The sequence below is a fragment of the Pangasianodon hypophthalmus genome, chromosome 9 (genome assembly GCF_027358585.1).
Source record: "Pangasianodon hypophthalmus isolate fPanHyp1 chromosome 9, fPanHyp1.pri, whole genome shotgun sequence".
NCBI classification, from domain to species: domain Eukaryota; kingdom Metazoa; phylum Chordata; class Actinopteri; order Siluriformes; family Pangasiidae; genus Pangasianodon; species Pangasianodon hypophthalmus.
In genome coordinates, this window is record NC_069718.1 from 1,141,383 (window position 1) to 1,163,684 (window position 22,302).

Consider the following 22,302-nt stretch of genomic DNA (forward strand, 5'->3'; position numbering starts at 1 on the left):
TCTCCAGGAGACACACTCACCATCAGCTGTAAAACCAGTCCTGCTGTTTATGTTGACTCTGATGGAGATCATTATTTGTACTGGTATCAGCAGAAAGCTGGAGAAGCTCCTAAACCCCTGATCTATTTAGCTAGCAGGAGAGAATCAGGTATTCCAGCTCGTTTCAGTGGCAGTGGATCTAGATCTGATTTCACTCTGACCATCAGTGGAGTCCAGACTGAAGATGCTGGAGATTATTACTGTCAGAGTGTACATTATATCAGTAGTAGCTATGTGTTCACACAGTGTTAGAGCGTCGTACAAAAACCTGGGTGAGTGTGACTGCTGCAGCTGGGACCTACTGCAGGTGCTGAGGGGGACGATGTGATACAGCACAGTGACACACACACACACAACAAACTCACTACCCCAAACACAAACACACAGAAACACACCCTCACTACTCCACACACACACAAACACAACACACTCACTACTCTGCACACACACCCACACACACAATGACACACACTGTGGAGAACACACACACACACACATACACATGCACGCTCACTACTCTATACACACATACACACACACAAACAAACATTACTCCACATGCACGCACACACACACACACACACACATACACAAACTACACTACTCCAAGCAAACACACACACATATACACAAACAAACATTACTCCACACACGCACACTCTCACTACTCCACACACACACACAAACACTCACTACTTCACACACAGACACACACACACACACAAACACAATCACTAATCCACACACATACACATACACACACACTCACTACTCCACACAAACACACACACAGATCACTACCAAACTAAGCATACACAAAGCACTCTTTTTCAAAAATACAAAAACCACAAAAACAGTCACTGAATAAGCATTTAATGAACATTTCACCGTTCACAATTCTCCTTACCTTACACAATGAGATGAGCCACAAAACAAACATTTCTCACAAGCTGCTGCAGAACAAAAAAGTCTTGCATTTAAATGACTTCTTCTCCTCTCATAGTCTGGATTTTATGTTTATCACTGAATCCTGGAGAAAGGTTGGTGATTTAACCACGTTTTCTGAATCAGTTCCAACTGACTGTACATTTTTTAACTCTCCCCGTCCAAACAGACAAGGGGGTGGATTAGTGACTACTTTAAAAAACTCTTTTCTTGCGCGATGCCGGTCAGTTCCAGTAAGTGTATTTACCAGCTTTGAAGCTCAGCTTCTACATCTTGACTGGAATGGCCCTGTTTTGCTAGGAGTGATTTACCGTCCTCCACACTCAGTCAAGGATTTCATACAGCAATTCACTGAATTCATCGGTAATATCGCCACAAACTATGACCGCTTTTTATTGGTGGGTGAGTTTAACATCCACGTATGTTGTCAGTCTAAACCTCTATCAAAGGAGTTTCTCAGGCTCATTGAGTCTTTCAGCCTGGTCCAGTGGATAAAAGACTCCACTCACATTCAGGGTCATACTTTGGACCTTGTACTTTCTCACGGGTTTGCAATCAGTGATATTGTTGCATCTGACTTTATGCTTTCGGACCATAGGCCGATTTTATTTTCTTTGTCTCTCCCTAATCTTTCTCATTTCACTACAAAAGATATAACATTGTCTCGGTCCTATTCTCCTCAGTTTGGCTCAAATGTTAATCAGTACTTCATGGAATCCTGTTCACATTTGCTCTTGGATTCATCGTTACCTGACTTGGATGCTGACCAACATCTTTGTCTATTAAACTCTGCCTGGCTGGATGTCCTAAATGTCACCGCTCCTCTCAAGCCTTATAAGCCCAAACCTAAATCTGAACCGTGGCTCAGCTCTGATATTCGACTTTTAAGACAAGCTTGTAGAAAGGCCGAGCGTAAATGGAAAAAAGGACAAATTACATATTTCATTCCAGTTGTTTAAAGACAGTTTATCGGTTTATCAGAGTGCTGTTAAGTCTGCCAAAGCTATATATTTTTCTAACCTAATCATGAATAATCATTCTAGACCTAAGGTTTTATTTTCAGTTATTAATTCTGTTGTAAATCCTCCAGTTAATATGATCTCTGCTGCTTCTGATGCTATATGTGAAAGCTTCTTGAGATTTTTTATTGACAAAATCTCTAATTTGAGACCCAAAGTAAGCTCTTCTCATACTGAACCCTCAATCCCGTTGTTGCATTCTGCCTCCTGGGATAGTTTTGATCCTATTTCCCTGCAACTACTTAAAGATATCATTTTTTTTGCTCTCTATCATACACCCTAAATTTTTAAAATCAATTATTGACTCTGTTGGGCCAGGATTAGTGTCTTTTTACAATAAGTGTCTTTTTATCGGCTCTGTCCCTGCTGCCCTTAAAGTGGCTACTTTCACTCCGTTACTCAAGAAGCCTTCACTAGATCCTTCTGTTCTGAACAATTTTCGCCCTATTTCTGTATTACCATTCATTTCAAAGGTATTGGAAAAAATTGTGTTTGACCAGCTTCAGTTTTTTCTCAATTGCAACGGCATTTCTGAAATCTTTCAATCTGTTTTTAAGTCGGCTCACAGTACTGAATCTGCCCTCTTGAGAGTGTTAAACGACATTTTTTATCTACGGACTCTGGCGATTCTGTAGTCCTTGTGCTCTTAGATCTATCAGCAGCATTCGATACTATTGACCAGTCTACTCTGATATCTAGATTAGAGTCCTATGTGGGGATAAAAGGAACCGTCCTTAAGTGGTTTCAGTCATATCTTTCTGACAGAAAATCTTTAGTCAAGTTAGGTAATTTTTCCTCTTCTGTTGCCCATGTAGCCTGTGGTCTTCCTCGAGGCTCGATCTTGGCGCCTTCTGTTTTCTCTCTGTACATGCTACCTTTGGGTTCCATTCTAAGAAGACATGGGGTGTCCTTTCATTTTTATGCCGACGATACCCAAATCTATTTACCAATCAAGAGAAATGATCCTTCAGCATTTACATCTTTATTAAGATGTCTAGATGAAGTTAAATCTTGGTTAGCCCAAAATTTCTTATCCTTAAATGAAGATAAAACTGAGGTGATCGTTTTTGGCCCCACTGACAACTATCAGGGAACCAGCTTACATCTGGGTAGTCTATCTCTTTTTAGTTCATCACGTGTACGGAACTTGGGCGTTCTGTTAGATGAATCTTTAAACCTTGACAAACACATCTCCTCTGTAATAGGTTCTAGTTTTTATCAACTTCGTCTGCTGTCAAACCTTTTCTAAATCATAAAACCTTAGAGATGGCTGTTCACGCTTTTATTACCTCACGCTTGGACTACTGCAATTCACTATACCGTGGTAGTTCAAAGTCTCAAATTGCTCGCCTTCAACTAGTGCAAAATGCTGCTGCCAGATTCCTTCATAATTGCCGTAAAAGCTCTCACATTACTCCAATTCTGAGGACCCTCCATTGGCTGCCTATCAAATTCAGAATCGATTTTAAAATTCTTTTATTTGTATATAAATCATTACATGATCAAGCCCCCACTTACTTATCCGAATTGTTGCACCCATATACTCCTTTCAGAAGTTTAAGATCTAGCGATCAGAATCTTCTTTTAGTCCCACACACTTTTATATGTGCTATATAAATAAACTGAACTTGAACTTGATAATGCCTAGAGTATCATCATAAATGGCCTCTGATCAGGGTTTTGTCTCCTTGCTTGTGCTGCTTGACCTTAGTGCAGCTGTTGATCATGCTATTCTCTAGATAGACTAGAAAGATAGACTAGAAAATGTAGTAGGCATTAATGGAACAGCCCCAATGCCACATGTGTTTATTTGAGCTCTCATTTGCAATTTCTGGCCATAACATGTTGAAAAGCACATCCACATCACCCTAAAATTTCATTAAAATGCAGCAGTCAAGTGTTTCTCTATGAAATGTAGATACAGTGCAAACTCTTTTCAGTACTTTTTATTAAACTCTATCCTGGCCATCCTGTTTTTGTGGCTAACTAGTGGCTTACATCTTGCAGTGTAGCCTCTGTATTTCTGTTCTTGAAGTCTTCTGTGGACAGAAAATCATTGATAAATCCACATCCGCCTCCTGAAGAGTGTTTCTGGACCAAAAGCCTCAAATCAAGACTAGATTCTGAAATCTGTTTTATATCTGCACTAATGAATCAATTAAACACACCTGAGTAATCACAAACACCCGAGACGCCCCAACATTATGATGCCTTGAAATGGAGGCTTATGTATAATGCTGTAATTTCTACATCGTAAAACTAAAATGTATAAAAATATTCTTTATTAAAATCTGAGAATGTCCACTTTAAATGCATGTGGATTGTTTGAGTACAAATTTTAAAATGTGGAATACAGAGGCATATAAATATAAATTATGTTTCATCCCAAACATTATGGAGCACACTGTACTGTATATGTCTACAATATTATCTATCTGCCAATCACTGAAATGGTAATGAACATGAGTGACATCTCAGACTTAAATATCTCAGCTCCAGTCAGACTCTCAGAGCTGCAGCAGTAACTGTAGTTTTACTTAAACTGTAGTTCCCCTTCAGGAACTCGAGCTGCGTCACGAAACGCTATGGGAACGCCCCCGCGTGACCGCGCTCTGAATCACGTGTCTAATCCGTCCAATGGATGGGCGAGACGTCACGGGCGGGGTGACGTAGCGACCCGGAAGCATAAAAGCCCGAGCGGCGAGCCCCGCGTTAGCTTCCTGTTTTCAGCAAGCGCTCTGTGTTTATTGTCTGTCTATTTTTGTCTTTTGGTGTTTTATCGTTGACATGCCTAAAGCCAAGGATAAGACGAAGGGCGAGAGCGGGCAGCGCTTCAGGCCGTGTGTTCCTCCCTGTCCGCGATTTATTACGGGCGGGGATACACACAGCCTGTGCGTTGCCTGTTTGGGAGCGGAGCATGTTCAGTCGGCTCTCGAGGGAGCCGGCTGCGCACATTGCGAGCGTTTACCGCTGCGCACGCTCCGCTCCCGCTGGGCTCTCTTTGAGGAGGGAGCCCTCACTAGCGTGCCTCGCGGTGCCGGCCCCGCTTCTGCCGAGGCAGAGCGGCGGTTGCGCTCGTGGGGCTCGCAGATGGACCTGGCGGAGGGAATGGAGACGGGCCCGTCCCTTTCTCCTTCCTCACCCTCCAGGTCCTCTGTCCCCTCCCTGGGCTCGGAAGCACGCTCTGCGGTTTCTTCCCCCCGGGGAGCGGACTCGGCGCTCCACCTATCGTCCTCCGAGGAGGTCGATGTGGAGAGCGTCGACCCTGAGCCGCAGTCTCCTCAATACGGGGAGCTGCTCGAGGTGGTTGCACGGGCAGTCGCTAAGCTTAGCATTGACTGGCCCGCTGAGTCACGGCCTGAGCCTCAGGGCTCTAGACTGGAGGAGCGTTTTTTGCGCAGTAGGCCGCCACCTCCGCCCCGGAGCCTGCCCTTTTTTCCGGACCTCCACACTGAGGTGTCGAGGTCCTGGAATAGGCCATTTTCGGCCCGGTTGTTCAGCCCCACTTCTTCCCATTACGCTAATGTGGCGGGGCTGGACTACTCCGGCTACAGGGCGATGCCCAGGGTTGAACAGACGCTAGCCAGCTATCTGTCCCCTGCTGCTGCATCGTCCCTGAAGGCTCCGGCGTTGCCTACCAAGCCGCTGCGGACCACCTCAGCGCTGGTAGGCAAGGCGTACACGGCAGCAGGTCAGGCCGGTGCGTGTCTGCACACCATGGCGGTGTTACAGGCGTACCAGGCTGACCTGCTTAAAGAGCTGGATGAGCAGGGGGAGGGTACGTCTGAGCAGGTAGCTGAGCTCAGGCGGGCCGCTGATCTGTCCCTCCGCGCCACCAAGGAGACCGCCCGTGCTATCGGTCGGTCTATGGCAGTCCTGGTGGCGGCGGAGAGGCATCTCTGGCTGACCCTGTCCGATATGAAAGAGAAGGACAGGGTCGTGCTCATGGACGCCCCGCTTACTCCCTCGGGCCTGTTTGGCGACGCGGTAGACTCCTTCGTCGAGAGATACCAGCAGGCCCGTGCTCAGGCGGCGGCGTTTCAGCGGTTCCTCCCCCGTCGCTCTCTAGCTCGTGGGGCTGCCGGGCGGGGGCAGCCCCCTCCATGTACGGCCCCCTCCTACAGGGATGCCCAAAAGCGGAGCGTCGCCTCCCGTGCTCCCCCGAGGCGGGAGCAGGAGTCGCGACGACGCTCTGGGCCCGGCCCTTCGGGCGCTAAGGCGGATCTGAGGACCGTCCTCATGTCCAGAAGGGCCGCGGCTAAGAAGCCCTGATGGTTTTGGCCCAGGGCTTCCGAGGGCGGGCCCCTCTGGGGCGACGCGGCGTACACCTCATCTTATGGTGCCCGGGTCCCCCCAGTGCCCTCAGGAGGTCGATCTGCCAACCCTGCCACCTATGGTGCTTCAGGGCGCAGCGGTCTCCAGCGAGCGCCTCTCCCAGTTCTCGCCCGGCAACGTAGCGGGTCTGGGAGGCTCGCGGCCTCTCCTGAGGCCTTCGCAGCGGTTAGCTCATTTCCCCCATGTCGGTTCGCCGCCTCAGGGCACCCAGCTAACCGCTTCTATTACACCAGAGGTCAGTCTCGAGAGGCTGATTCCCTTAGTGAGCTTTCTGGCAGCGTGGAAACTTCTGCCGAATGTGTCTCATTGGGTCCTGCGTACTGTAGAAAGAGGCTACCGAATTCAGTTCGGCTCGCCTCCACCTCGTTTTTCTGGGGTTCTTCCCACTGTGGTGGGTCCCGAGCAGGCTCTGGTATTGGAGCAGGAAGTACGTACTCTCCTGAGGAAGGAGGCCATCGAGGTGGTCCCTCCTCACGACAGGGAGTCAGGGTTCTACAGCCGGTACTTCATTGTTCCCAAGAAGGGGGGAGGGCTGCGTCCCATTTTGGACTTGCGGCAATTGAACCTCTCAGTCGCTCGACTGAAGTTCAGGATGCTTACGGTCACTCAGGTCGTGTCTCAGATCAGGTCCGAGGACTGGTTCGTCACGATCGACCTAAAAGATGCGTATTTCCACATCTCCATCCTTCCCCCGCACAGGAAGTTCCTGAGGTTCGCTTTCGGGGGCGAAGCTTACCAGTATCGGGTTCTTCCCTTCGGCCTAGCACTCTCACCCCGCACCTTCACGAAGTGCGTGGATGCTGCCCTGGCTCCTATGCGACTACGGGGCATCCGCATACTGAACTATATCGACGACTGGTTGATTTTAGCTCATTCAGAGCAGATGGCGGCTCGGCATCGAGATGCCGTTCTCGCCCATATGAAGGAACTGGGGTTAAGACTAAACGCAGAGAAAAGCGTGCTTTCTCCAGCTCAGAGAACCGCTTATCTAGGCGTCGTGTGGGATTCGACCACGATGCAGGCACGTTTGTCTCCTGCTCGGATCGAGTCGGTCCTCACAGCGGTCGCGAGAGTGAAAGTAGGCCGGTCACTCACTGTAAAGCAGTTTCAGAGACTGCTGGGCCTATTGGCAGCTGCATCCAACGTGATACCGTTTGGCCTGCTGCACATGAGACCCCTACAGTGGTGGCTCAAGACCAGGGGGTTTTTCCGAAACAGAGGAAACCCGCTCCGCATGATCAAGGTCACGCGACGATGCCGCCGTGCCTTAGCTGTGTGGAGAGAACCTGGGTTCTTGTCTCAGGGCCCGGTCCTGGGAGCTCCTGGTCGCCGCGTAGTGCTAGCGACGGATGCGTCCCTCACCGGATGGGGAGCGGACATGAGTGGCCGTCCTGCCCGTGGTCTGTGGAGCAGCCACCATCTCACTTGGCACATCAACCGCCTGGAGATGCTGGCCGTGTTTCTGGCTCTGAAACACTTTCTCCCAGACCTAAGAGGCCGCCACGTGTTGGTGCGCACCGACAACACGACGGTGGTCTCTTACATCAACCGCCAGGGAGGTCTGCGTTCGCTCCCCCTTCACAGGCTGGCGCTCCAGATCCTTGTGTGGTCCCAAGGGAACCTCCTCTCATTGAGAGCGGCCTACATCCCTGGTCATCTCAACGTGGGAGCGGACGCCCTGTCGAGGCAGGGGCCGGTGCCCGGGGAATGGAGGCTCCACCCCGAGGTGGTGGAGCTCATATGGCGTATGTTCGGCAGAGCCCAGGTGGATCTGTTTGCGACGCAGGAGACGTCGCACTGTCCCCTTTGGTTCTCTCTGATTCATCCAGCTCCTCTTGGACTGGATGCCATGGTACAGCCGTGGCCGAGGCTGCGTCTGTACGCCTTTCCTCCGGTCGCTCTGCTCCCGGGAGTTCTGGAGAGAGTGCGTCGGGACGGAATTCGTCTACTGTTAGTAGCCCCGTTCTGGCCGGGCCGAGTATGGTTCTCGGACCTGATTTCCCTCCTAGACGGCTCCCCATGGGAGATTCCGATCAGGAGGGATCTCCTCTCACAGGCGGGGGGCCATCTTCACCCCCGCCCGGAGCTGTGGAAGCTGTGGGTGTGGCCTCTGAGGGGGCACAACTCCGCGCTTCCGGTCTCTCAACCGAGGTTGTGGAGACCATCCTCCAGTCCAGAGCTCCCTCTACGAGGAAACTGTACGCCCTGAAGTGGAAGCTTTTCACTTCCTGGTGCGGAGACCGCCGGCTTGACCCTGTTCACTGCCCAGTTGGTACAGTGCTGGAGTTCTTGCAGGCCCGCCTCTCCGCGGGACTGACCCACTCCACCCTGAAGGTGTACGTGGCGGCTATTGCGGCCTGCCACGCCCCTCTCGATGGCCAGTCATGGCCAGATGGCCGTGGTTTTAGAGGCTCTCTGCAAACCCCCCTTCGAGCCCATAGAGGAGATTTCGAACCGTCTTCTGACGTTGAAAACTGCCTTTCTCTTGGCAATTTCCTCTCTTAGGAGAGTGGGGGATCTTCAGGCCCTCTCGGTGGCCCCTTCCTATTTAGACTTTGCGCCTGGTTTGGCCAAAGCATTCTTGTACCCCCGAGCGGGGTACGTACCGAAAGTCCCCTCCTCGGCACCACGGCCGGTCGTGCTGCAGGCTTTCTGTCCTCCTCCCTTTAGGGAGCCCGACCATCGGAAGCTCAATTGTACGTGTCCAGTGCGAGCACTGGACGCGTACGTCCACAGAACTGCCCTGTGGAGAAAGGCGGACCAGTTGCTTGTTTGCTTTGGTCCCCCTAAGAGGGGTTTTCCTGCTTCTAAGCAGACCCTCAGCCGGTGGATCGTAGAATCCATTTCTCTGGCTTTCGAGTCCTCTGGTCTCCCCAGTCCCCTGGGGGTCAAGGCTCACTCTACCCGAGCGGTGGCGGCCTCTAAGGCCTTTCTGGCAGGTGTGTCCTTACAGGACATCTGCAACGCGGCGGGATGGTCCACGCCCCTGACCTTTGCCAGGTTTTATGACCTAGATACCCGAGCCACTCCCAGCTCCTCTGTCCTTGTGCCTTAGGCTTGCCTCCTCCTGGAGGCAGGGACTTGTAAGTCTGGCGGCGTGGGTATACTCGTTCCCATAGCGTTTCGTGACGCAGCTCGAGTTCCTGAAGGGGAACGTCTCCAGGTTACGTATGTAACCATGGTTCCCCGAGGGAACGAGACGCTGCGTCTCGGTGCCACACTTCCGGCGTCCCTGCGGCGCTTGCTTCATTTTCCAGTAAGCTAACGCGGGGCTCGCCGCTCGGGCTTTTATGCTTCCGGGTCGCTACGTCACCCCGCCCGTGACGTCTCGCCCATCCATTGGACGGATTAGACACGTGATTCAGAGCGCTGTCACGCGGGAGCGTTCCCATAGCGTTTCGTGACGCAGCGTCTCGTTCCCTCGGGGAACCATGGTTACATACGTAACCTGGAGACGTTTTTTTTCAGTAACTGAAAAAAGTTGGAGTGCCACCTTTTGTCCACAGAAAAGCACCTGGACAGAATCATCACTGTTCTTTTAATAAACCTGTAATTTCCCACCCATGATATTTCCAATTTAGAGCACATTTCTTCTTCTGAGGTTTTAAACTCACATCATGTTCTCAGCTGTAAAATTCCTCCAGATATTATCATTTCAACTGGGGCTCTTCTAAAAGGCCTTTTGCACTCCAAACCCTGAATAAAACATTTCTAAGTGTTCAAATAACCCCAAAGTGACCAGTCCCTGGAGTTCCAATGTGTAACCATAAGCATTAATTCATTAAGGAGCTTAAAAGCCATGGCCTGCTGCTTCTACTCACCTGTGGCTGATGTTGCACCACTTCTAGAAGATGCAGAGGCCATCACTTTAATCATATCCTTTTAACTGTTTAAGGTCAGGGTCAATCCTGCTGGCTCCTCCACTCCACTGCATACACCACTGCCAGATTTGTGCAGTCCTGTGTGTCCACACAGTATACCAGAACTCAGTCCCCCTACTGTCTCCTCTGCCTGATCTCCTGTACCTGTCCACTTTTAAAATACTGACCCTCTCCCCAGTTCCCTCAGCAGCACCTCTAGCACTGATTGGAAGAAGCTGGCTTTGGTCAGAATATTGGACCCATGAAGTAGACATTTACTGTGTGGAACACTAAACAACACCCTGTCTATCTGTGTCTCAAAGGTAGAAGGAGCATTACAGAGACCAAAACAGAGGATCTGAAACTCCCACGGCCAGTCCCTGGGTGTTCCTGCCAGTATCTGGTACAAAGGACAGGGGTGAAGAACTAGGATGACATGGCCACCAAATCCAGCAATTCCTTCATTCTTAATAACATTAAATAGGAAATGTAGAAGAGTTGAAGTCAAGCCCCTGAATTATCAGAAACTCAGACAACTGAGGCATCTTGCGGCAAAAAGGGTCCAGGACACAGACCTTATCTGAGTGATCTGCTGCACTATTTTGTAATTTTTTGTAATCACTTAATCAAGACAGAAAAAACCATACTGTAATAGTCAGTCCTTAATGTGATACAAGGATCAGATATATCAGATGTATCAGATATCCAGCACCTACTAGTAACACAAGAGGTATCCTAATCCTAACAATATTACAGAGGTAAAAAGAGACTTTAGTTAAATATTAAATAAGTGATTCAGTTGATAGCTGATCACGAATCATTACTGGTTCATGCCAAGGAATATAGCTCATAGCAGGAAAGTATGATTTTAATCTCCTCCCACAAACTCACCCAGCTGTAAAAGCAGTCTTAACCTGAAGAACTGACAGAGAGAGAGAGAGAGAATCAGTGAAGTGAGAGAGAGATATTTCATTTCGACCTGGTTGTATTCACTCATCAACTCCTAGGCAACACCAGGAGGTACCCATCCTTCATGATTCAGGCTTTGTCTGCACCCTGATCTGGGATCTAGACCATAAAACTGCCAAGGCCAATCGCCAACCAGCACCAGAGTCATTTACATTTACATTTCTACATCCAGAGTGACTTACAATTATCTCATTTGTACAACTGAGCAGTTGAGGGTTAAGGGCCTTGCTCAAGGGCCCAGCTGTGGCAGCTTGGTGGTACTGGGATTTGAACTCTCAACCTTCCAATCAGAAGTCCAACGTCTTAACCACTGAGCTACCACTTCCCTTTCAAGTCATGTCCCACCAGAAAACCTACGTTGTGCCCAGTTTGTGGGAGAAACACATCACATGGGCTAATTCATCTCCAGCAATGGGACACCCAGGATTGCATAAAACCCATTCTTTATTGCAGAATAATTACTCGTGGCCTCAGATGCTTCCGGACATCCACCATATCATATCCTCCTGTATAATGTGCACTCAGTCCAATGTGCCCCACAAAGCCCTTGTTCTGGCCCTGGACTTAATGACCAATGGACAAGTTGAAAGAGCCAATCAAGAGATTGGCCGGTTCTTGCACTCTTTCTGTGCCGAAAACCAGGAGGATTGGGCTCAGTTACTTTCCTGGGAAGAGTATGCCTAAAACTCGCTCAGACATACTGTACGTCCACTCAGCTCAGCCCTTTCCAGTGTTTCCTTGGTTACCAACCACCACTATTTCCCTGGAATTCCAGCCCCAGATATTCCCATGCAGTGAACCAGTGGTTCAGGCAGAATGATCAAGTGTGAGAGGCAACCTGTCAACAGCTGGAGCAGGTAATTCTTAGCAACCCGGAGTTTGCTGACTGAGGCAGAACCGACACACCAGTGTATCAACCCAGACAGTCTAGCTCTCAAGTCAGGACCTGATTTTGGCTCACCTGCATCTAACAAACTGCCAACAGCTGATGCAGTGGTCTGGAAAAGCTGCTCTTTCAGAAGGTGGTCAAAAGTTCTTCCACTGAGCTTGGCTATTTCTGCAGTTCTGTAAATCAGCGCTCAGTCAGCATTAGTACAGTGTTCAGTCACTGCCAGTAGACAAACACTTGATAAAAGTCTGATGAATTCACAGACATTGTGTGGACTTTTTAAAGTATAAGGCAGTAGAGGTTCGAGAGTCGCTAGGGCAGAACAACTTTCATACTCAACAATGACGTCTCTATGGTAAGGTGACTTCGGATTGTCTATACGAATGTTTCTACAGACACGCGTGTGCTTATTAAAGAAATCATCTAGGTCTTCTTCTAGTTCTGTGTCAGTTAGCCCCCTATTTATCACTGAGTTTGCAACTGTGACGTGCAAAGATATCCATTTTTATGAGAATTTACACTATTTCTGGTCTGTGTAATCTGTTTTTTTTCTCTTAGGTTTCAAATTCACAGAATATAAAATACAACTGCTCTCCTGGCTGGCTCGCAAAGATTTTTTTTGTAACAAATGTGTGTCACATGCCCTTCAATATAGGCTTAAAGGATTAGAGCACAGTGAGATTGACCAGGGTCTAGGTTAGTAAAGAGCAGGGCTGATAATGGAAATAAATAACACACAGACTCTCAGATGAAATTGCTCTATCAGTATATATTGTGTTGGAACAAAAAACAGTACAGTATGAACAAGGAATGAAACTTCCTGACAAAGAAAAAAAATACTCAAACAACAATAAATAACGTGTAAAGTGTACTCTTTGTTTGTAGTGTTTTCTCTCTACATATAATTTGGTTCTTTTCGTTGGTTGATTTGATCTAAATATGGTAAATTAACCTATTTTATCTAAGTGGTAGGGTTCTTTTAATGGCTTTATTCATCTGGTTTGTATAACTATTTGACTTTTAATCCTTTAGCCTATGAAATGAAATTAATTAGTGCTGTAGTGCTCTTGTTAAATACATCATCTTTCAGAAGAGCTTTGTTAAAGTGGAAATTAAAAAAGCTCGATTCTACATCTTAAGGTTAAAAGACTATTGGACGAAGTAAGATCAAAAATGTTAGAGTTAAAAACTGCCTTGTATGCATCAGAGAGATCAGATCATAATGAGAGAATAGAATTGCTTGTCTGTGGGTCTATATTACATTTAGGAGGGAATCTATCTAAATCTATCTAAAACATCATCAAAGCACTCATTAAAATCCCCACCTACAATTATTATAGAATCCAGATATTTACAGAGACATCCTTTAAGTTCAGATTTTATCTGATGAGAAAATGTCTTGTTGTCCTAACCCTAACCCTAGCTTTGCCAAGAATATCGATCATCTTCCCCTCCTCCTCTCTCACCCCGTGCAGCTTCAGTGCTCATCTCCAGCTGTAAGGGTTGCAGTCAGCTAGGCTGCTCTCAGGGACTCATTTTCTTCTTTAAATGTTCTGATTTCAGCATTCATGTGTTCCAGCATCTCTCTGTGTTGACTCACATCCATGGCCAGCTGGTGCACAGCTGAAGTCAACTTCTCAATCTGGTCAGAGTTTCTATGTTAGTGTGACCCTCCTATCTCAAGGATTAGAACTATTGCCAATTTTGGCACTAAATTTTAGACTACACCACCCCAGAATTTTGGCTAGGGACCCACAAGTACGTCAAGTACCCAATACACAGATTCGTTGTGGCTGAGACAGGTACCAAACAATGATGGAAGGGTTCACACAATTTATTCAGAGCAGCATACAATAACTGCAGCATTGATCTCTTTAATATACAAACATTAAAACACCTCACTCATAACATTATACACATGCACGCTTTACCACTTCAGAACTGGGGAAATCGTCTTGCCTATCCAATAAACACAGCAACCACACGTGCCACCACAGCACCAAATCACCCGTTGTGAACACTGCAAGCCGACAGCCGCACCACCACCACACACGGAGGACTCTGGCTAATGCTAGCCCCCCAGTTCTGAAGGAAAAAAGAAAACAAAATATAAGGCACAACCAAACATACACTTAAATAATAACCCCAATAAAGAAACATTTAGCTTGGGCTGTTGGAGGAAAAGAGCAAGTCAAACTGCTCACAAAAATAAACAAAAGAAAGAAAAATTCAAAATACCCAACCACATACACACAAAAACACAACCAAATAGTACTGACAAACACGTCGCTATTCGCCTCCGGTACCCCTCCTCAAGTCCCACATTCACCGGATGCTGAAATGAAATGGTCATCCAATTAGCCCCAAACGCATCCACAACCCATGCATGGTTCTAGTAAAAGGCAGAAGGTTGGTCGAAGAGTACAACTCATTAAAAAAAAAGGAAGCAATCCGATCTGTGCCGGCGCTCCTAAACAGCCGGTGAATAACCCATGATCGTAGTTGCAGCTCATACAGACGAACAGCGTCTAGCAGCTCCCCACCAAAAAACCTGCTGCAACACCTTCCAGCCCCCGTATCACTACTGCGACTGACAACGCACCCTGCCCAACGTGCTCGGCGGTGTGCAAATTAAACCCTCGCGGAGATCAGCCTTCACTCAATGCATCCGTAGTTCTCCTCAGCCACGCTCCAGAATGTGCACCCGGCGCACCAAAATTGACGTCACTTCCAGGACCCAACTGGACGCACTTAATTAGGCGTCAGTCCTATCTCCTTACATAGCCACGAAGCGTACCCTATATCCGCCCCTCATACAAAAAATGGCAGATCACATCGCCACATTCGCATTGTCATTAATTGCTGACTGCAGTTATAAGCGGTTATAAGCACAGACGAGGCAACAGCCTGTTCTTTTCTTCTTCCTGCCCATAAACAGAACAGGAAGAAGTCGGCTTCCGATTTCCTCTGTCATAAGTTTTTCTAAATAGAAAGCTAACATTAGTGGTGGTATTATCACATGACCTCCAGCGTTCCTGAAGGAGTTACACCAAACACATCTGATCTACATGTAGTACTCCTACAACAGGAGCACATTTGAGAAGAACGACTCGGATGCAGTACTTCATCATCGCTGCTTTACCTTGAATCATTTCAGTAATGTGCTGTATACAGTTTACAATATCTTATCCCAATAACATGAAATTCCCTCAATATAATGTCACAGAAATTTCACATGTGGAGGCACTTTAAAATTGAAAGACTTTCCATCAAGCATGATGCATAAACATGTCATTTGGAAGACATGAACAATGAAAACATTTTTCCTGTTAAACTATACTTTCAATAATATAATTTTAAGAAATATAACAGTATTGGCAAATAAACCATTCACTTTACCCAGTAATACACTCAATCCACTGTACCTGAACACTGAAGTTCAATAGAGCTACATACTAGATTATATATTACTCATCACATTTAACTCAGGGTAACAAACATAAGTTGGGTTAAACTCACTGAATTTGCAGGTTAAAGACTACATATAACACCTAAACATACACTAAGAACTGAATTAATGAAAATAAATATCTATCCATGTGCTCCAACGCAATGAACTCATAAAACACTTCTTATAAAGCATCAAAATAAACAATTACACACCCATAACCATCAATTTTGTGACTAATCATGTTTATACTGAATCAGGATAGTGTAAGGTGTGTTTTATGCACTGATATCTGAAAATGGAGAATATTTGAGAAGAAATATTCAGATGCAGTACTTCATCAACAGTGATTTACCTTTAATGAAATGCATTGATTGAGTTCTCTCTGATCATGTGTGTGAAAACGCAGGCATGAAGGTGTGCACAGGTACAACCAATCACACACACCCATAGCAGAACATGAAACATCACATTAAAAAAACACAATCTTATGCAAAATATATATCTTCTATTTCAGACCCGGTATTTTAGAAAAAAAAAACTGCAGAAACTCAAACATGAAAGCACCATTATCAACTTTATAAATTTGTAAATAAAATAATTAAAAAATAAAATCTGTACATTTAATTAGCTTTATGAAAGACTCTTTAAATGCACCAGAATTTACATTAATTTCCCACAATCCCACATACACAGCCACCATCTGGGTGCCATTGTGTTCTTTTCTCCTCGGTAAGACTAGCTTCCTGAATATTCCTTGTAGTTATTTGAGTCTGTGATTGTCAGAGTAGTTCACTGTCTGTGAATGAAGTTTTAGAGTTGTGGTTCTGTAACTGCAATAAAATCTACAGCCAAACTTCAAACTCCTGTCAGTCTCATTTCCACCTCCAGCTTGTACCCTCCTTTCAACCCACAATCTTAACTGGAGCCCAAACACCAAGGGGTAGGATGGTCCTCTTGTTTTTGGTCTGTTTAGCTTTTTCTAAACTTTGGCTGGTTTGTAGGTGCAGGGCATGCTCGAAAACACACAAAACTTGGATGTGTGCATGGCCCAGGGGCTCAGCAGTGACCATCCCATTGGAGTGCATGGTGTGTGAATGAGCTGATTTTTTGGGGGAAATGATGTGGATTTACCATCAAAGTAAACTATAACAATCACACACAAATCTCACTGGAGTTTAAATATTCTCAGGAATAGGAATAGATTAACTCATACATGTTTTGCTAAAAGTAGGATTTGATCTTGATTTGATAAACACTTGCAATCAGAGAACAGATTCACATCTGGTTTAGAGGAAATATTCATTTGTGTATCATCTGCTAAAATGAAGTGGGTCTATAATGGATCCGTGTGGAACGGCCTGTTTAACTGGGACAGTGTGTGATCTGAATGGATCTCTAGAGACAAGATGGAGTCTGTGACATTGATATGATTTAGGTCACTTTATATCTGTACCTGAATGTCCCATAGATTTAAAATACTTAGGAAAATAGGTAGTTAATCAAACAGAAGAAGATTTGTTCCTAGAACCAGAACAGTTTGAGTTCTGAGCCCAGTTCTGATTGACTTCATCATCAAGATGAACAGAAACCGGTTTTAACCAGTAAAACTGAAAGATCAGTGAAGTGAGAGAGAGATTTACATGAAGACGGCTGAGTGATCCTCTTTCTCCCAGAATAGAGCAGCACTTTCACCAGATGTTCAACTTCCTGCAGCCAAACTCACTGAAGCACAACACACAGCACTGAATCTACAGCTAAACACACTCTCTCATCACACTGATAATGACTATTAACTCTAATAAAAGAACACACAATGTCCAAAATGAAGCTTTATTTCAGCAGAGCAAAACTACAGGAAGAGCAACAGGACAGTGAAGAGAGTAAAGACAGAAATGTCAGCATTGTGTAGAACTGAAACTCTATTGTAGATGGATGTGTAAGCAGCTCAGTGTTAAATTGTATCTTGGAGCTGTTAGGCTTCACACTGGCTCTTTCTGAACGTGACCGGATGATTGACGCCGGCATGGGAGACCGTACAGACAAACTCCTTCCCCTTTTCCCAGAGTGCTTTGCTGAGGGTCAGGGTGCTGCTGCGTGTGTAACCGTCCTTCTTCTGTTCTTCTGCGCTGGTCAGAACCCCGTCCTTCACCTGGGAGCCGTCCACTGTCCAGCTCACCAGCGCCCCCTGTGGAGAGTAGGCAGACAGCAGGCAGAGCAGCGAGGCCGATCCCTCAGACAGCTGCAGAGAGGAGGGAGGGAGCAGAGACACGGAGGGCTTCACCGCGGGACCGGCTGGAGACCACAAACACACAATAAACACACATTTACACACATTTACACACGCTTACACAACATTTACTCATTACTGCTTATTAAGAGTCCAGACTGGAAACATTAATGTGTGTTCAGTAATCAGTGCAGTGATCCACACTGTTCTGACATTACTGCAGTTCAGTAGAAACATCTGGAAACTTCTATGACCTTCAGCAGCATCTCTAAACTCTACCCATAAACATAAAAACAGTTCCTGACTCTAAATGAACAGAGACACATGGAGGGCTTCAAGTCCGGAGCAGTTTCAGTGGAGAAACATCAGTCCATTTGGTTTAAAGTCCACTAACTAACAAAGAGAACATGTGGAAGCCATCAGCTTTAACTCCACACCATAATCCATCTTCTTTCTGATTTAGTGTTCACCCAGTTCTATTCAGTAACTGCATCCAATAGTCACACTGTATTCCAACACTGAAACACTCAGTGAGTGTATTCTGTAAATGCTCTGAACTCCAATAGAGACAAAACTGGAAACTCTGCAGCAGCACAAATGTGTTCCAGCAGCAGGAGAACATTTACTAGTTACTCTTTACATTGTGGACCGACGAGAACTTTGATCAGCTTTATTCTAGTGTTGATGCTCAATGAAAATGAATCACTAGACGCTGAACTCAGGGTGACTTTAAACAGCACAAACATCTGGATTTATTCTTTCACTTTTAACAATGAAATATAATCATTAAATTTGAACAAACAAACAAACAAAAAACAAATGACTTTATTGTTATATTTAAGATACTGAATTTTTTACATGCTACACTTTATAAGAAACATTTGAAATGATTTCTTTTCAGTTTGTCTAAAGTTTATTCAATAATCAAATTAATAATGAAAATTAATTTATTAATATATAGAATTTTAAATAAAGAAGAGACACTTACTGATGATGAGTTTGGTTCCTCCACCGAAAGTGAGCCACAGTGATACATTCTAATGAAGCCATCGTACAAAAACCTCTGTTACACTACAGTGACCACACACACACACACACACACACACACACACACACACACACACACACACACGTTTCCATAGAGAGAGGTTCCACTTTGCATTAGCAGCTCATGCTTCAGTGCTCTGCGAGTGTTTATAGCCCTGTGACTTTAACACTTCATGACTGAGAGCTGCTGCTCAGCGACTTCACCCACAGCAACCATGAGTTTGATCAGCGTCTTCATCTGCACACTGGCCCTCTGCGCTCGAGGTAACACAATGTTTTATCTTCTACTGTTCAGCTGACAAATCCATGTGAAGTAGGCCGACTAGATGAACTTCAAACTCCACATCATTATTAATGTAGGGAACGGATTTATTCTTCTTATTTTTTTCAGGATCCAGAGGTCAGGTGACTGTGACTCAGAGTCCTGCAGTGAAATCTGTTTCTCCAGGAGACACACTCACCATCAGCTGTAAAACCAGTCTTGCTGTTTACTCTAGCAGTGGTTTTCATTTTTTGTCCTGGTATCAGCAGAAAGCTGGAGAAGCTCCTAAACGCCTGATCTATTATGCTAGCACTAGAGAATCAGGTATTCCAGCTCGTTTCAGTGGCAGTGGATCAGGATCTGATTTCACTCTGACCATCAGTGGAGTCCAGGCTGAAGATGCTGGAGATTATTACTGTCAGAGTGTACATTCTATCAGTAGTAGCTATGTGTTCACACAGTGTTAAAGCATCGTACAAAAACCTGGGTGAGTGTGACTGCTGCAGCTGGGACCTACTGCAGGTGCTGAGGGGGACGATGTGATACAGCACAATGACACACACTGTGGAAGAAAACACAAACACACACACAAATCACATATTGTTCACATGATGTCACATGTTTATTTCACCTCACATCTGCAATTTCAACCCAAAACATGTTGAAAAGCACAAAATTTCATTAAAATGCAACAATCAAATGTCTCTATGGAATGTATGTGGAATGCCCCCTATAATCTTTGGGACAAAGGCATTATTTATTTTTTATTTGCCTCTGTACTCCATAGTTGTACTCAAAGAATTCACACGTGGTTAAGTTGCACATTCTCAGATTTTACTAAAAAATATTTTTATACCGTTTATTATATTTATTAATTCAATTAAATTTTATTTGTATAGCACTTTTAACAATGGATATTGTCACAAAGCAGCTTTACAGAAATAAATGGATTCACAAAAAATATATTGTAAACATGTGAAATTATCCCTAATGAGCGATTCAGAAACCTTGAGAGGAACCAGGCTCAAAAGGGAACCCATCCTCATCTGGGTGCAACGGATAGTGCAATTATAAATAAATCCTTTCTATTATTGTGTACTATACCGACAAATAGTGCAATTGTGCAACCAATAAATTCATCACAGTTTGGTTAAAGAAGTCAAGTTGGTTAAAATCTATCCACTGTCCACTGATGGAGTCGTGAGTATGAAGGTGCTCGTGGCAACTGCAGCCCCAAAGCCATTACAGTACAGCTCCCCATATGAGATCCCCAAACCATCTCCACAGCCCCTAGGTGGAACCATCCCCAGCAATCCAAATAGTTCCTCAGGCTGTCCATGTGAGGCCACCCCCAGCAGCAGCGAGCGAACTCACCCAATGAGAACTCCAACCAGAAGTAGGGCATCAGGCAGGTCCGGGGAGCAGAAGGGGTCAGGATCACTGGCATCTCAGAAGTAGCATGTGTAACTCGACAGAGAGTGAGGGAGAGAGAGAGATGGAGAGAGGAAAATAATGTTAGATAAGCTTTGTCCTCTAATGGTTAAGGACAATGTACTTTGCGTGCAGAGTGCAAGCAGGGACTCCGGCAAGACTAGCTATGACAGCATAACTAAAAGGGAGAGCCAGAAGCTAACACAGACATGAGGGCACCCTGGGACATAAAGCAGCAGCCACTCCACCGTCGCCAAACCTGAGTGAACGTGTGAGAGTGGGGGGGCGACAGCATCCAAACATCCCAGTTCACCACAACACTCTATGCCTGTGAACCCTCCAGACCCGCCCCTGTACCTAAGAAAAAAATATTCACAAAAGGCTTGACTAAACAAATATGTTTTCAGCTGAGACTTAAACACTGAGACTGTGTCTGAGCCCCGAACACTAAGTGGAAGGCTGTTCGAAAACTGTGGGGCTTTGTAAGAGAACAGAGTAGAGTCGGTTGATTCTGGTGATTATGCAGTTTTGGTTTTATTGTATCTGAGTGCTGCTTTTGATACAGTAGATCATAATATCCTTTTGTCTCACCTTGAACATTGGGTGGGCATAAAGGGTACAGCACTTCGCTGGTTTGAGTCTTATCTCAATTCCAGGTCATTTTCCGTGTCTGTTGGCCAATTTATCTCATCATCTGCCTCTCTTCTTTATGGAGTCCCTCAGGGGTCCATTTTGGGGCCATTGCTCTTTAATTTGTATATGCTTCCACTTCGTAATATCATAAGGAAATATAAAATCTCTTTTCACTTTTATGTAGATGATTCTCAGCTGTATCTTTCTTTAATATCTCGAGATTCTCTGCAGCCTCTCATTGACTGTCTGGAGGGAATAAAATGCTGAATGTCAAATAACTTCCTGCAGCTCAACACTGATAAAACTGTGGTAATTCTCTTTGGTCCCTCTAAAATCAGAAATTCTGTTGTTGGGAACTTAGAAAATCTCACTCCATATGTTAAGTCTCATGCAAAAAATCTAGGTGTTATCTTTGACTCTGAGCTTTGTCTTGAAACACAAATGAGCTCAGTTGTTAAAAACAGTTATTATCAGCTGAGAATCATCTTCAGAATTAAATCATCACTTTCCTTTGAATTTATGACTAGGTTTTTGTGTGATGTCTAGATTATCATTATAAATGACTACGACGCCTCCTCCTCTGCCAGTTAGACGGGGCTGATGTATGTAACTGTAACCGGGAGGACTAGCTTCATTTCATGCTACAAACTCGTTTGGTTTAATCCACGTTTCTGTTAAACACAGTACATCAAACTCCTGATCAGTAATGGTTTCATTAACAATAAGTGCTTTAGACGTAAGAGATCTAATATTCAACAGTCCTAGCTTCAGATCAACGGTGCTGGCTACGCATTCGGTTTGATTTAATTTTATGTTAATTAGGTTACTAAAACAAATTGTCCGAGTATGTCTATAATTTTGTTTAGCTTGGGGAACAGACACAGTCTGAATACAGTGCAACCGTATTGAGAGACGACTCAGTGCAGCTAGCAGACGGTCGGTTTAGCCTGCTTGTCTGCTCCCTGGCCTTGGCCCTGGATTGTCACAGATTAACTACGCCTGTTCTGAGACCATAACCTGCTGTAAGCTACATCGCCACGCCGCATTGGGATGGGGCCAGAGCACACTACTGCATCGGACATCGCCTTTGCTAATTTACACACCTCTACCATGTTACTCTTAGTAACCTCTGACTGATGAAGGCGTATATCATTAGCTCCTACATGAATAACTATCTTTGAGAACCTGTGCTTGC

General features: G+C 45.5%; 1 long non-coding RNA gene and 1 gene segment (V, D, J or C); one reads left to right on the top strand and one right to left on the bottom strand.

Annotated features, from left to right (window-relative positions):
- Positions 1 to 17,323: 17,323 nt before the first annotated feature.
- On the bottom strand, positions 17,324 to 18,772 carry LOC117598011 (uncharacterized). The gene is made up of 2 exons (XR_004578765.2): positions 18,723 to 18,772; positions 17,324 to 17,799 (listed from the first exon to the last, which is right to left on the bottom strand). It is a non-coding gene; the product is annotated as an uncharacterized LOC117598011 (long non-coding RNA).
- Positions 18,773 to 18,847: 75 nt separating this feature from the next.
- On the top strand, positions 18,848 to 19,782 carry LOC113525697 (immunoglobulin kappa variable 4-1-like). The segment is given in 2 exon segments: positions 18,848 to 19,045; positions 19,173 to 19,782. Coding segments are annotated over 2 exon segments (429 nt in total).
- The last annotated feature ends 2,520 nt before the right edge of the window (positions 19,783 to 22,302 follow it).